Genomic DNA, 13,069 nt, shown 5'->3' with positions numbered 1-13,069 from the left:
TGCTACACAATGTAATTGGTGAGACAGCTTACACATTTACTTAATTATATCCAATGGTTCGCTTTATCTGTGTTCGTTAATCAAGGTGTGACTGTATATGATATGATGAAGGCATAAACAGCTGATGCTCTAGATGGATTCTCTACAACGGCTCACATCCATGTCATAAATCAGGTAATTGAGAAATCTGCAAAGTACAATCAGCCTCTCTATATGGCTTTCATAGATTACGAGAAGACATGTCATTCAGTAGAAATACCAGCTGTCATAAAGGCGTAACGTAATCAACGAGCACAGGATGCTTCAGTAAATACCTTGGAAATGATCTACAGAGGTTGTACAGCTACCTTAATTCTCCACAAGAAAAGTAGGAAGATACCTATAAAGAAAGAGGTGAGGCAAGGAGACACAATCTCTCCAGTGCTATTCACTACATGCTTGGAAGAATTATTCAGGCTATTAAACTGGGAAGGCTTAGGAATAAGCATCAACAGTGAATATCTCAGCAGCTTTCGGTTTGCAGATGTGTGCTTAGATTTAGGTGCACGTTAAAGAACCCCAGGTGGTCAAAATTTCCGGAGTCCTCCACTACGGCGTGCCTCATAATCAGAAAGTGGTTTTGGCACGTAAAACCCCAAATATTATTATTATTATTTTGGTTTGCAGATGATATTCTCCTGTTCACCAACACTGTAGAGATTCAAGTTACAACAAATGATTGAGGACCTTAACAGAGAGATTATAAGAGTTGGGTTGGAAGATTAATATGCAGAAAACAGATAATGATCAATAGCTGGGCAAGGGAACAAGAGTTTAGGATTGCCAGTCAGCTTCTATAGTCTGTGAAGGAATATGTTTACCTAGGTCAACTACTTACAGGGGACCCTGACAATGAGAAGGAAATTTACAGAAGAATAAAAATGAGTTGGAGCACATTTGGCAGACATTGTCAGATCCTGACTGGAAGCTTAGCATTATCATTAAAAAGAACGGTATACAATCAGGGCATTCTACCAATGTTGACATATGGGGCAGAAACTTGGAGACTGACAAAGAAGCTCGAAAACTAGCTAAGGACTGCACAAAGAGTGATGGAACGAAGAATGTTAGGCATAATGTTAAGAGAGACAGGGAGAGAGCATTGTGGTTAAGAGAGAAAACAGGGATAGCCGATATTCTAATTGACATTAAGAGAAAGAAACGGAGCTGGGCAGGCCATGTAATGCATAGCTTAGATAACCGGTGGGCCACTAGGGTTACGCAGAATGGGTGCCAAGAGAAGGAAAGTGCAGTGGAGGACGGCAGAAGATTAGGTGGGGGGATGAAATTAAAAAATTGGCAGGTGCTGGTTGGAATCGGTTGGCACAGGACGGGTAATTGGAGATCGCAGGGAGAAGCCTTCGTTTTGCAGTAGACGTAAAATAGACTGATGATGGTGACTCTAGATCGATGCTCATAAAAATCTTTTTTTTTTTTACTCGTAACACTAAACCAGCGAGTATGAGCATGATCATATGTATTAAAACCGATGGGGGCGAAATGCGAAAACACCCGTGTACTTAGATTTAGGTGCAAGTCAAAGAATCTCAGGTGGTCAAATTTCCGGAGTCCTCCACTATGGCATGCCTCATCAGACAGTGGTTTTGGCATGTAAAACCCCATAATTTATATTATATATATGTATTAAAACAAGAAGACTGCTTCTGAGTAAGTAACTCTGCCTGAAAAAGCTGTGCACCACTCTGATGTCACTAACCTCAGCACTGCAATCCATCAAACTTTCTTTCATTAATACAGCGTGTCCCCCATGTAAAACCCCACTCAGGCGCACAGAGGTACTAATGATAAATTGATTCAACTAGCTGAACATGGGACTGAGCCTGAGCGTTGCACATAATTAGTGAAAGAAAGAGGGGAATGGGGGGGGAGGTCAACTTTTTTGCTACCTACAATTATACAAAGAAACAAGCCAAGGGAAGCACATGGCAAATTAACAGTTCCATTTAATTGTAATGTTGCAATAATAAGGAAAAGCGAAATGGAAGTAACAAGTAAGACAGCTTAGCACATATGGGAGTGGAACCTACATATTCCACATGATATATGTGGCAAAGCATCAAATGTGATAGCAAATGAAGCATGGTAAGCACAGTAGCAGCACCGAGCGAATTAACCTTCATGCCGTCTCTTGCTTCAACGCAAACTAAGCACCAAAAGCACAGTGCATGCGAACTACCAGTACTGGGCGCACTTTGTCCACATTGCATATTGCGTTCAAGGTACAGCGGGCGTGCCGTAAGCGGCCGCCGCCGGAGTAGACCCCCCCCGTGCCTTATGCGCAAAAGAAGAGGCACATTTCTGCCCTTCCTTTTACCCTCGTGCTCGTGATATCGAGCCGTGATTGTTGGCTGACCCTAGCAAGTCAGTTGTCAGCCCATGTGAACATGGCAAAAGTAGGTTTGTATGCCCGATTTTGAATAAATGTTGCCGCTAATTTTGTCTGCTGTAGTGGATCATTCATTGTAGCATGGTCCATTAAAAGTGAACTTCATTGCATTAATAAAATAGAACAAAATAGGGCTGAAATATGGTCTGTTGTATACGAAATTCGGTTGTATGCATGTCTGTTGTAGTAAGTTGTATGTGAAGACACAAGAACGTCTAAAGCCTTAAACATAACGATTAGACAAATTCATTTACTACCTATCATTCCAATGGCAATTGAATGATTGTAGCACCAGGATTGCCTCCACCAACTTTAGTAGCAAACTGTAAGGATACAAGAGAGGGGTAACTGGTTAATGTGACCTAGGCTGATCATGATAATGATGAATATGAACACGCAGAAATGGGGGCATGAAGTCCATTGCCTGTCATGTGTGCTTCCTGGTAGAACAAAGCCCATCAGCAATACACATTGTTCAGCAACTTGCTGTGGGTTGTGTACGTTACCTCCGTGCAACATAAATGAATAGAAAGACAAAACAGTGTGCTACTTCCAACTGCGTCATTTGGAGCCAATAAACAGCCTTTATAAGGCACCACATGCGAGGGTAATCAAAGAAAGTCGCAGCACGAGAATTGAATTGAATTTATCCAGCAACAACATTGCGAGGATGACCAGATGAAAAAGCTGCAGGTTGTAGCTTGAGGGGAATTTGGCATCCAGGCATATTCACAGAAGCAGGGTGTGTGTGCATGGCATAGTGCCTCTTGAGTCCTTTTATTGCTTTTGATTAAAGAACTTTCAGTCACCTTTGAAAAAAATGATCAACACTACACCAATAAACATGTCACCCTTCCTTCGTACTTCATATTCTTCCTGCAACTCACAAGCTACTGTGTTAGCAGACTGAGCCTACTGAACCGATTTCACCATAGTTGGAGCATGTGCGCGGCCAAACTGTTGGCACCATGATGGCAGCAGTCTCTGCTGCTTTCCCGCAATACTTGGGTTTAAGGCAACATCTAGAGGAACGCTATGGTGAATGTGACTTCCAGGGGAAAATTGGTGCTTAAGTCTGCTCAACCCCACTCCTATTGTAGAATCTTTTTATTCTCGCCTCCCTGCCTTATTAACCTCAAGGGGTAATCCTGTTTTTCATGGTACAAATATAATACGCCTCTTACCGCTGTTGCTGTTCAGCCCGCTAAGGACTGCTACGTCCTCATACCTGCCAGTTCACCTTAGGCTGGTGGTACAATGGTGGTCAGGTTTAGGTGATGGAATGCCAAGAAATAAGGCAAGTTTTGGTGCTTACCCGCCATAGTTGCTTAGTGGATGTGGTGTTGGGCTGCTAAGCACGAGGTTACGGGATTGAATCCTGGCCGTGACAGCTATATTTCGATGTGGGCGAAATGCGAAAACATCCATGCACTTAGACTTAGGTGCACGTTAAAAGAACCGCAGGGGGTCCAAGTTTCTGGAGTCCCCCACTACGACGTGCCTCATAATTAAATGGTGGTTTTGGCACAGAAAACCCCAGAATGTGTGCGTTTTGGTGCTCGCGTTCGAAGTTGTGGAGCAGCAGTGAGACTGTTGGCAGCAGTTTTATATGCCAAGGTGACATGTTGACACACAGAACTGCGGTAGACTTCTCAACAAATAATCTGTTGATCTAGCCCTGCCTAATATTTTCGTTTAGTAAGATATGTGTCCTACCTCACCCCCTCCCTGTCCTGTGCACAGGATGTTTACGAGTGTTCAGAGAGTGGCAGGTATGCTGTCGACATGCTTTCCAGCAATCTTGGCATGCTGAAACTAGTAATTGTGAGAATGGTCTATTGTGCGTGCATCTCTCGCAGGAGGAGCCCCTTCCGGTGCACCAGCAGCGCACCCGTCGCTCGAGCAGCAGTGTGCTCAACAAGGTGGGCCAGCAGCAGGACAAGTGGAAGCGGCAGGTCCAGGAGCAGCGCAGGAACATCTACGACAAGCACACTATGCTCAACTGAGCACCTCTCTCCTGGTGACTGGACGACGTTTCTCTGTCTCGAGAATGGCCCCCAGCTGGACGGTGCCTAAATTGTATACTGAGCCTCGGCTGCTTTTCCTGTCCACTTTCGGGTGTCTCAAGTCCAGAGTACGATGGAAGCTTGTCAGATCGGATAGCTGATATGCAATAAGCAACACAAAAACACCGACCAGAAAAGCTGGTATCCTATATGCATTTCTCAAAGACACAATGTTTAAAGGGACACTAAAGAGTAAGACTGATTCATTTTAGACAGATAAAGTATACTTTCAAAATTCTATTTCCTTTAATTTTTCACAGAATGTGGTTGTTTACAACATAAAAAAAGTTACGACTGAGCTTTCAACTTTTATATTTTACGCCAGAACCCTACACTGATAGCCTCTGATGCCAGACTTCAAAGAATTTTCTTGTATTTCGGCCTTCGTGGTGCGGTCAAAGTTGTCGAAACTCACCATATTCAGAATTTGGCCCTTTTAGAATCCAATATTAATCATTTTTTAACCATAAAGGGAACTAGGCCAGAACAAGGAATCTTCAAAATTCATGACTGCAGAAATTTCAAGGCGCAGTGCCCTTTCTCTTTTGTTTTTGTCTTTTATTGCTTATCAAGCTCCATCTGATAGTAAGGCTGGCATTTTTGGCCTTAGGGAAGCATTATGTATTCATTAATACAGCTTAATTTATTTTTTCTCTTTAGTGTCCCTGTTGCAAGGAACAGGCACAGGGTAACAAGCGTGCAGTAAAAATTTTACTGCGCATCTTTATCTGGAGTCGCTTCACATCAGGACTGCAGAAGATGTGCCTAACTAGAATGATGCCAATTTGCCACTGGTGTACAACATATGCCTGGGTCATTTAATTTATGAGTTGTACTTAAAAGGACTGCTTTAACATCTCTACCTTCTGTGAATCATGCTCCCATGTGATAGCAAAAATATTAACTTTAATAGCTTTATCAGTAGGTGTTTTCCTTCTTTATATATCGGATATCTTTTTGTTGACAAGGGGCTGCAGAAACTGACCGTTAGCATGCATATCATACTCGCAAGACAGTTGTGCTCGCAAGGAAATCTTTTCTTCGTGAATATAGCCAGGCACAACACGCAGAGCTTTAAGTTGTACTGCGTCCGCTGCACTTTCTTATTGCCTAATGTTGTTCTTCCTGTCCACTAAATTAGAACACGAGGTACCGATGACTTTTGGCAATTAAAACGCTCTTATTATCGGCACTTATACCTTGTACAGATGTAGCATTTCATGGCTCTGGCAATATAATACCATTTAATAATTAGACTTTCATATTTGAGTGCTGTAATAGTTTCCCATCTGTTTTGTCCAAAATAAATAAGTAGTATGTGTCGTCTGTGACTAGACCACACATACAAAAAATCTTCCCAAGAAATAATTATTGCAGTGAAATTGTGGTGCCATTTGTTGTTGTTGAATGAAACACTACACTATCTGCATAAATTCAAACAAACAAATCTGGACATACTGAACCATACTGCTGTGATCCTTGCATTAGAAAGCACTTATAACACATGGAAATAGAGGATGTCAAATGTTTACTGATAGTATATGTGCAGTTGAGCCCACTCATAATGAACCTGAGCGTCATGTGGAATCCGATCATTATATCCCAAATTTCGTAGTAAGTGGACCACAGCTAAAAAAAAAAAAGAATAGTTCCTAGACAAAACACGAAATTTATACTCTGCAAAAATCTCCACGATGGTAGTCTTTCTGCAGTGCAGATCCGACGAAGGTGGTCTCCAGTTTATTTAAAACAGAAGCGAGCTCTCTGCCAAGGCCCTTGGCATAGACAAGTTGTCCGAGGCCCTCTGTGTAGAACATTGCTACAGGCGTGCTTACAGGTGCTGGCTCTGAAGTTTCATCGTGATCAGACTCCTTTGCGTCGCTCTCGACCTATACTTCACTAATGATGCCCTCGTACGTGCACAGTTCCACAATGTCAGCATCATCATCAGAAATAAAATCATCCCAGCCATTGTCATAGCCCGCCTTGTTGATGTTGAAGATGCACTGCCACCAATTGCCAGTGGACTCTTCAAAAGCATCAGGTTCACCATCTACACTGACAAAGCTGGCCTTGTGGAAACAAATTCACACGTAAGCAGCCATCACCTCGACCCAGGCTGCCTTCACCGTCTCAGCGGCTGAATACAGTGGAATTCGAAGCGGCAAGCTGGCGGCCGGGCGGTGAACAGTGATGAGCAAGCACTCCACGCTGCTGCGCGTAACGATGGGCACGTATTATGCCCGAATCAAGGGGTAGCACTTTCAAAGTGCTACTGGGTGGCAGAAAAAGTCCAGTCACTGCCATCAGAGAAGTTAGCATGTGGTTTGCTGGGCAGTTGTCGAGCATGAGCAGCACGCACCTGCCTCTGCATGTTGCACTGAAACTTGCCCATCCACTCTGAGAATAAATCTTGTGTAATCCACGCCTTAGTATGTGCCTGTAGCGCATGGCACGTAGCTGCGAAAGCAATGTAATTTTTTTTATTTTTCCGGTTAGGAAGGGTCATGGGCTGGGCAATGCCATCCACATGAATCCACAGAAGTGCTGTAACGTGCACTTTAAGGGGTTTGCTGCCAGCTTATGAGTCACCTTTCGTGGCGTGCATTTTGTCCGGCAGCATCTAGTCAAATAATGCAGTTTCATGTGTGTTATTTATACACGTCCTGCTCTGTGTAGCTTGCAATGATGGCTTGTTTTGTTACAAGCCAATTCGAAACTGCCTCGCCAAAAATGTATTTAAAAACAATCCTATGGTGCACTTTGAATCGATGTAGTCAGCCAATGCCTGGGCTTTACAAGTCGGACAAACTTTCCAGGAATGCGAAGTTCTTGGGTTTTCCCAGCATTCCACTTAATGGAATGTAGCGATCCCATGTGTATGCGAACCACTTGAGCATAGGTGGCCTTCCACAGGCACTTTGTCTGCCGAGTCGGCGTTGGAGCTGGCGATCTTTTCCTTGCTCTTTATAATTGCTGAGGTGGTTGATTTTGACATGTTCATCAACGACTCTGTTTTCAACACCACGAGACAGTTCCGTTAAAATTGCTCACTTCATTGCCATGTCCACCCGCCGTGGTTGTGCTCAGTGGCTATGGTGTTGGGCTGCTGAGCAGGAGGTCGCGGAATCGAATCCCGGCTACGGCGGCCGCATTTCGATGGCGGCGAAATGCGAAAACACCCGTGTACTTAGATTTAGGTGCACGTTAAAGAACCTCAGGTGGTCGAAATTTCCGGAGTCCTCCACCACGGCGTGCCTCATAATCGGAAAGTGGTTTTGGCACGTAAAACCCCATAATTTTTTTTTTCATTGCCATGTCCAGCACTTTTTGTTTCGTGACCTCTGCAAGCATGGCAGGCCTCCTGTCCCCCATCCTGAATACAACTCGGATGCAACTATAAGTGATCGCACCACACACGCCGACCGGGAGAACAAAGTGTCGCAATTGATGGAGCAGACGAGCATGTGCGACAATCAAACAAGGAAGCGGGTGGAGGGGACTGCTTCCCCCTAAGAGCCAGAGAATGAAACTCCTGGACTTCAAGCTGGCACTGTGGTGCACCCGCAGAGACAGGCGAATGAGTTGCGAGTGAGAAGAGCCGAGTTGCAAGGGCAAGCGGGAGGGTGGTCTTGGAAGCACATGCCGACACTCGTGGACAGCCTGTGTCGGCAGGGAGAGGGTGGCTCGCTTGAGAGGGCACGAAAGAGGTAGTTCGCCGGTGAGGAGGCTCGGGAAAACTGCCTGTGTGCGTCGAGTGGTCGGAGGCCATTGTTATCTCATATTGCGGCGTCGGGTTTACGCCATCCCTTTGCTGTAACCAATTTGCAGGGCTCAAAGAAGTTTGTTGTACATGCAATTTTCGTCCATTGAAATAATGTTTATTTTGACAGTCACGCAAGTTTCATTAGTTAGGTGGAAGTTCATCTTAAGTGGGGCCGTTATGAGAGCTCAACACATTCAAGTAAACCAGCGTAAGTAGTGTTGCTATTAATATTGGCCTCTTTGTGTTTCGCTTTATGCCAATGGTACATGCTGCACTTCACGTTGCAGTAAGAGATGGCAACACTCTTTCATTGTAGCAAAATTTACTTTTTTGTCTTTCTTCGCTGCACAAGATTTGTACTTCTGATTTAGTGTGGGCAGAAAAAAGTACTGGAGCACCCACATGGTACTGATTAATGCAGATGAAATTGTACATGTCAGCAAATATTTTTTCCTTGCTTTCTTTAAAAAAATATGAGGGATATCATTACGTCATATGGAAAATGTACAGTCCATAAAAAACATTTTGCATGTGTGATTAAACAGTCTATATAGGAAAACACAAACAGCGGAACAAAATGTGTTCTTCAGTTCTTGCAATTGGTTGACAAGTCAATAAAACAATATGCAATAAACAGAAAGTATGCTGACTGTTAATACTGTCACATTGCAGTAGTAGTGAATAATCATACAATACAAGAATTAAGTTGTAAATCCAATTTTTTATAGTGCAATCTCTTGCCCTGAAAAACAAGTGGCACTCAATGTACAGTGATAGCAGAGTACAGAGTTGTTGCTCATTGAAATCTGATCTATGGGTTAAGTGCATTGGCTGATTATTGTGCATTCCAGCATAATTGGTGATGCTTGCATATGTATGTTCCAGAATGTACGCCACGAAATCAGTGTTTCGTGTGCACGCAGTCTGGTTGGACAAGATTTTTTCTATTTAGAACCGGCAACAACATTCAGTGATGTTTCAATACACGTAGATGCATCTTGCACGAAGTGATATTATTTTAACAGTTGTTTGTCACCGGAAAAATACAGAAAATGTGTGCGTTTGCATACGCTTCCACTCATCAGAAATTGTTAAGACTATTAGTGCAGATCGTTGTAATGGCATGTTGCTTCACAACATGAGCAAATTTACTACCTTGAAACGGTAATCATCATTCGAATAGCATTAAAATGTGAGCACAATGAAATGCTACAGCTATGCAAACTTTGAGCACAGCAAAGCTAGTAGACTAGCCAGAAAGGTCATGCACTTTTGGTACTTTTATTTACCCCGGATTTTGCACCTTCTTCAAGCACACTTGAAATAATCCACGGAAAAGTGCCGTGACTGCACGTCTGTCTCTGACAAAAATGTTATATCCGAACACGGTCGCATGGCCTTTGTGACAACATCCTGCCAACATGCAATCTACGAAGCCATGCCTCCATACATCCTGGTTTTTGAAACTCCCATGTTGACTGTAGCAAGGTATGGGATCAGGCTAGTTAATGATTTGATGCGAATTCGCAGTGCAGAAACTAAACAAGGACAGTAAGAATAGCAGGAAATAGCAGCACTTGTCTTTGTTTACCATCCCTGTCTAGTATCTCCATTCTGAGTTTGCGTTCCATCTTGAGTTGATGGTCGCGGGATCGAATCCCGGCCACGGTGGCCGCATTTCGATGAGGTTGAAATGCGAAAACACCCGTGTGCTTAGATTTAGGTGCACGTTAAAGAACCCCAGGTGGTCAAAATTTCCGGAGTTCTCCATTACGGCGTGCCTCATAATCATAAAGTGGTTTGGGCACATAAAACCCCAAATATTATTGTATTATCTTGAGTTGATGTATTTATTTCTTTAAGTCTGATAAACTATGAAAATGTGCTGCAACCAGTGGCTGAGCAGAAACTGCTGGCCCTAAAATGGCACATGTATTGAATGTCAACATGCAGCAAGGTTTTATTCAGATGTACATAGTGTAAGATGAGTGCTTACGAAGGCGTGATAGACGAGTCTGCGTTTTTTATGTTACACTCGAACCTTGTTAATAACGAAGCCACAGCTGACAGAAATACTTTGTTATACATGTATTCAATATTTGTGATAAGCATATATGCAGAACTTGTGAAAAAAAATCTGTTTTAGATTTACTTTGTTATGTATGAAACTTCATTATATCGAGATCTGACTGTATCTAGTATTTCAACATATTTCAAAATTTCTAATAGTCAGCTGCACATATCTGTAGCAGTTTCTGTTTCTACCAGTAAGCGCTGATGCCTGTGAAGTAAATGTGGTAAAAAAATAAAGAAATGCTGAAAATAAAAGCGATCACATGTTTACATTTCTCTACCTGTCTACTGTCAAAAAGACTTCTGTCTCACACGTTGTCGGGAAAAATTCTTGATCGACTAAAATGGTGAGAATTCATTGAAGCCACTGTCTGTAGCACAGATAAAACCGACACAGAACACAATGCGAAATGCTACTGTTGCACCTGTAGTGTCGAGTATCTGTTTTATCTATGTTACAATGGCCTAATATATAAACTAACAAGCCTCAGAACAAGAAAGGGGTTAACTGAGGGGCCCAACTTTTATTCGTCGTAGCATAAGAACAAGTTACGTTCAGCATTCACAGGTCTACGTGCATTTGCACTGCTGTTACAAAGTCACATATGCATTTTTTTTTTTTGCTTTGCTTCAGCAAATAAATTGCTCAGCACTTGTACGAGACTGGCATCCTATGGAAGTTGCTGCGCTCATTCCACGTCCACCTGTGGAGTGGTCGCAGTAGGCAGGATCATGCGATTTTGAAAATGCCCGCAGTGACCAATTTCTAAAATGATGAGAGATCCGTGTCCTTGAAAAATTTCTACTAAACAAAAGTGCCACTGCACCCGTGTGAAGCATTCCTTCAAGTAATTAGACTTTTTGTGCGAGTGCCTCTGACTGAGTACTCGCCTGCCTGAGTATCTTAATGGCGATGGTGCTGTGCAGCTTAGCTGAACGACATGGGTTTGATCTAGACCATAGCAGCTGCATTGGGATGTGTTCGAAAAGCAGAACCATTCGTGTACTTAGATTTATGTGCACGTTAAAGAACCCGAAGCAGTCAAAATTAACCTGTAGTCCCCTCACTATGGTATGCCCCACAATCGGTGTGGTTTTGACACGTAAAACCCTTGAATTTGTTTCTAGTTAACGGAGTAATCGCACAAATTCCCCTGCCAACCTGGTCTGGGCCAGCACCTACTTAATGTTGATGTTGTGAGATGCCCGAATATTCTTCCGCAATATTAGAGCCCTTGAAGCACGTTACAAGCACAGTGGTGGTTTCATATTTAATGAGGTCCTGGCTCGTGTGATTTGCATTATAGACATTTTGCAATCTTGATCGTCTCTAAACATGTGTCATGACACACATCATGATCTATAAAATGTCCTTGGACTGCAGCTGCATGCTGCCGCTGCAATAGTCCTTTCAAATACAATAAAACCTTGTTAATATGTTGTTGGCGGGGAACGTGGATCAAGTGCTCGCTAAGCGATGGACTAATTAATAACGGACAATGGCAGTTGAGTGGCTATAAACCTACCGACCAAAAAAATGTGTTGCTGGGAACCTGTGGTGTCATTGCCTGCGTAACCGCATTTATGTAGTAGTATTAGTGTTGGACATTTTCACCTTTGGAAGACGGCATGATTACAGGCCAGCGGATGGCACCTGTTTTTAACACCGACTACGCGGCTTTGTGGACACTTCGTGTGTGGATTGACGTGTGCACTTTTCCCTGGTTTTGATTCTGCCATTTGGAGGTAATTATATATGTAACTTATTTATGTTTCGAGTGCAAATGCTTCTTTATCACAAAGGTGTCAATACTGCAGCACAGTGTCATTGACTCAACTGTCCTACTACGTCACGTTTGTACACATCACTTTTCGAAAGTTTGGTGCTTGTTTTTCATGTTGTTCATGAACAGCAGGTTGCCATTATCCCTCAAGAGAAAAGTATATAATAGCTGTGTCTTACCAGTACTCACCTACGGGGCAGAAACCTGGAGGCTTACTAAAATGGTTCTACTGAAATTGAGGACGACACAACGAGCTATGGAAAGAAGAATGATAGGTGTAACGTTAAGGGATAAGAAAAGAGCAGATTGGGTGAGGGAACAAACGCGAGTAAATGACATCTTAGTTGAAATCAAGAAAAAGAAATGGGCATGGGCAGGACATGTAATGAGGAGGGAAGATAACCGATGGTCATTAAGGGTTACGGACTGGATCCCAAGGGAAGGGAAGCGTAGCAGGGGGCGGCAGAAAGTTAGGTGGGCGGATGAGATTAAGAAGTTTGCAGGGACGGCATGGCCACAATTAGTACATGACCGGGGTTGTTGGAGAAGTATGGGAGAGGCCTTTGCCCTGCAGTGGGCGTAACCAGGCTGATGATGATGATGATGATTTGAGCCCCATTATCTGCAAGTCAAACATGTGTGTTTCTTTTTTTTCACGTAACTTGCCGAAGGTTCCAGCATAATCGATGGTGCCCACATTACTTCTAGACAGTACTACACAATTCGTGTCGCGCATACAATCTGATTACTCTAGCTTAGGCGATAACATATATGCACAACAAATAGAATCAACAATAACATTTGAGTAAGTTACAGTCATGCAGGCACGTCTTGCGCAGAGCGATAAACTTAAGTAGCCAGTGGGTGAGTGCAGTTACCGAGAAAAGTCCACGTGTCAATACGAACCAGTGTCATGCAAGACTTGTGCTTTGAA

General features: G+C 43.2%; 1 protein-coding gene across 2 annotated transcripts in view; it reads left to right on the top strand.

Moving 5' to 3' along the window:
- Nucleotides 1–10,629, top strand: part of LOC142567790 (uncharacterized protein CG1161) — a 39,461-nt gene extending 28,832 nt beyond the window's left edge. For both annotated transcript variants that reach the window (XM_075677944.1, XM_075677943.1), the window contains exon 4: nt 4,306–10,629. In XM_075677944.1, coding sequence (XP_075534059.1) covers nt 4,306–4,452 — 147 coding nt within the window. In that variant the 3' untranslated portion in view covers nt 4,453–10,629. The remainder of the gene's footprint in view (nt 1–4,305) is intronic.
- The last annotated feature ends 2,440 nt before the right edge of the window (nt 10,630–13,069 follow it).

This window comes from Dermacentor variabilis, unplaced genomic scaffold (genome assembly GCF_050947875.1).
Source record: "Dermacentor variabilis isolate Ectoservices unplaced genomic scaffold, ASM5094787v1 scaffold_14, whole genome shotgun sequence".
Classification (NCBI taxonomy): domain Eukaryota; kingdom Metazoa; phylum Arthropoda; class Arachnida; order Ixodida; family Ixodidae; genus Dermacentor; species Dermacentor variabilis.
The sequence above is the reverse complement of the archived record's forward strand: the minus strand, read 5'-3'. Positions and strand labels throughout refer to the sequence as shown.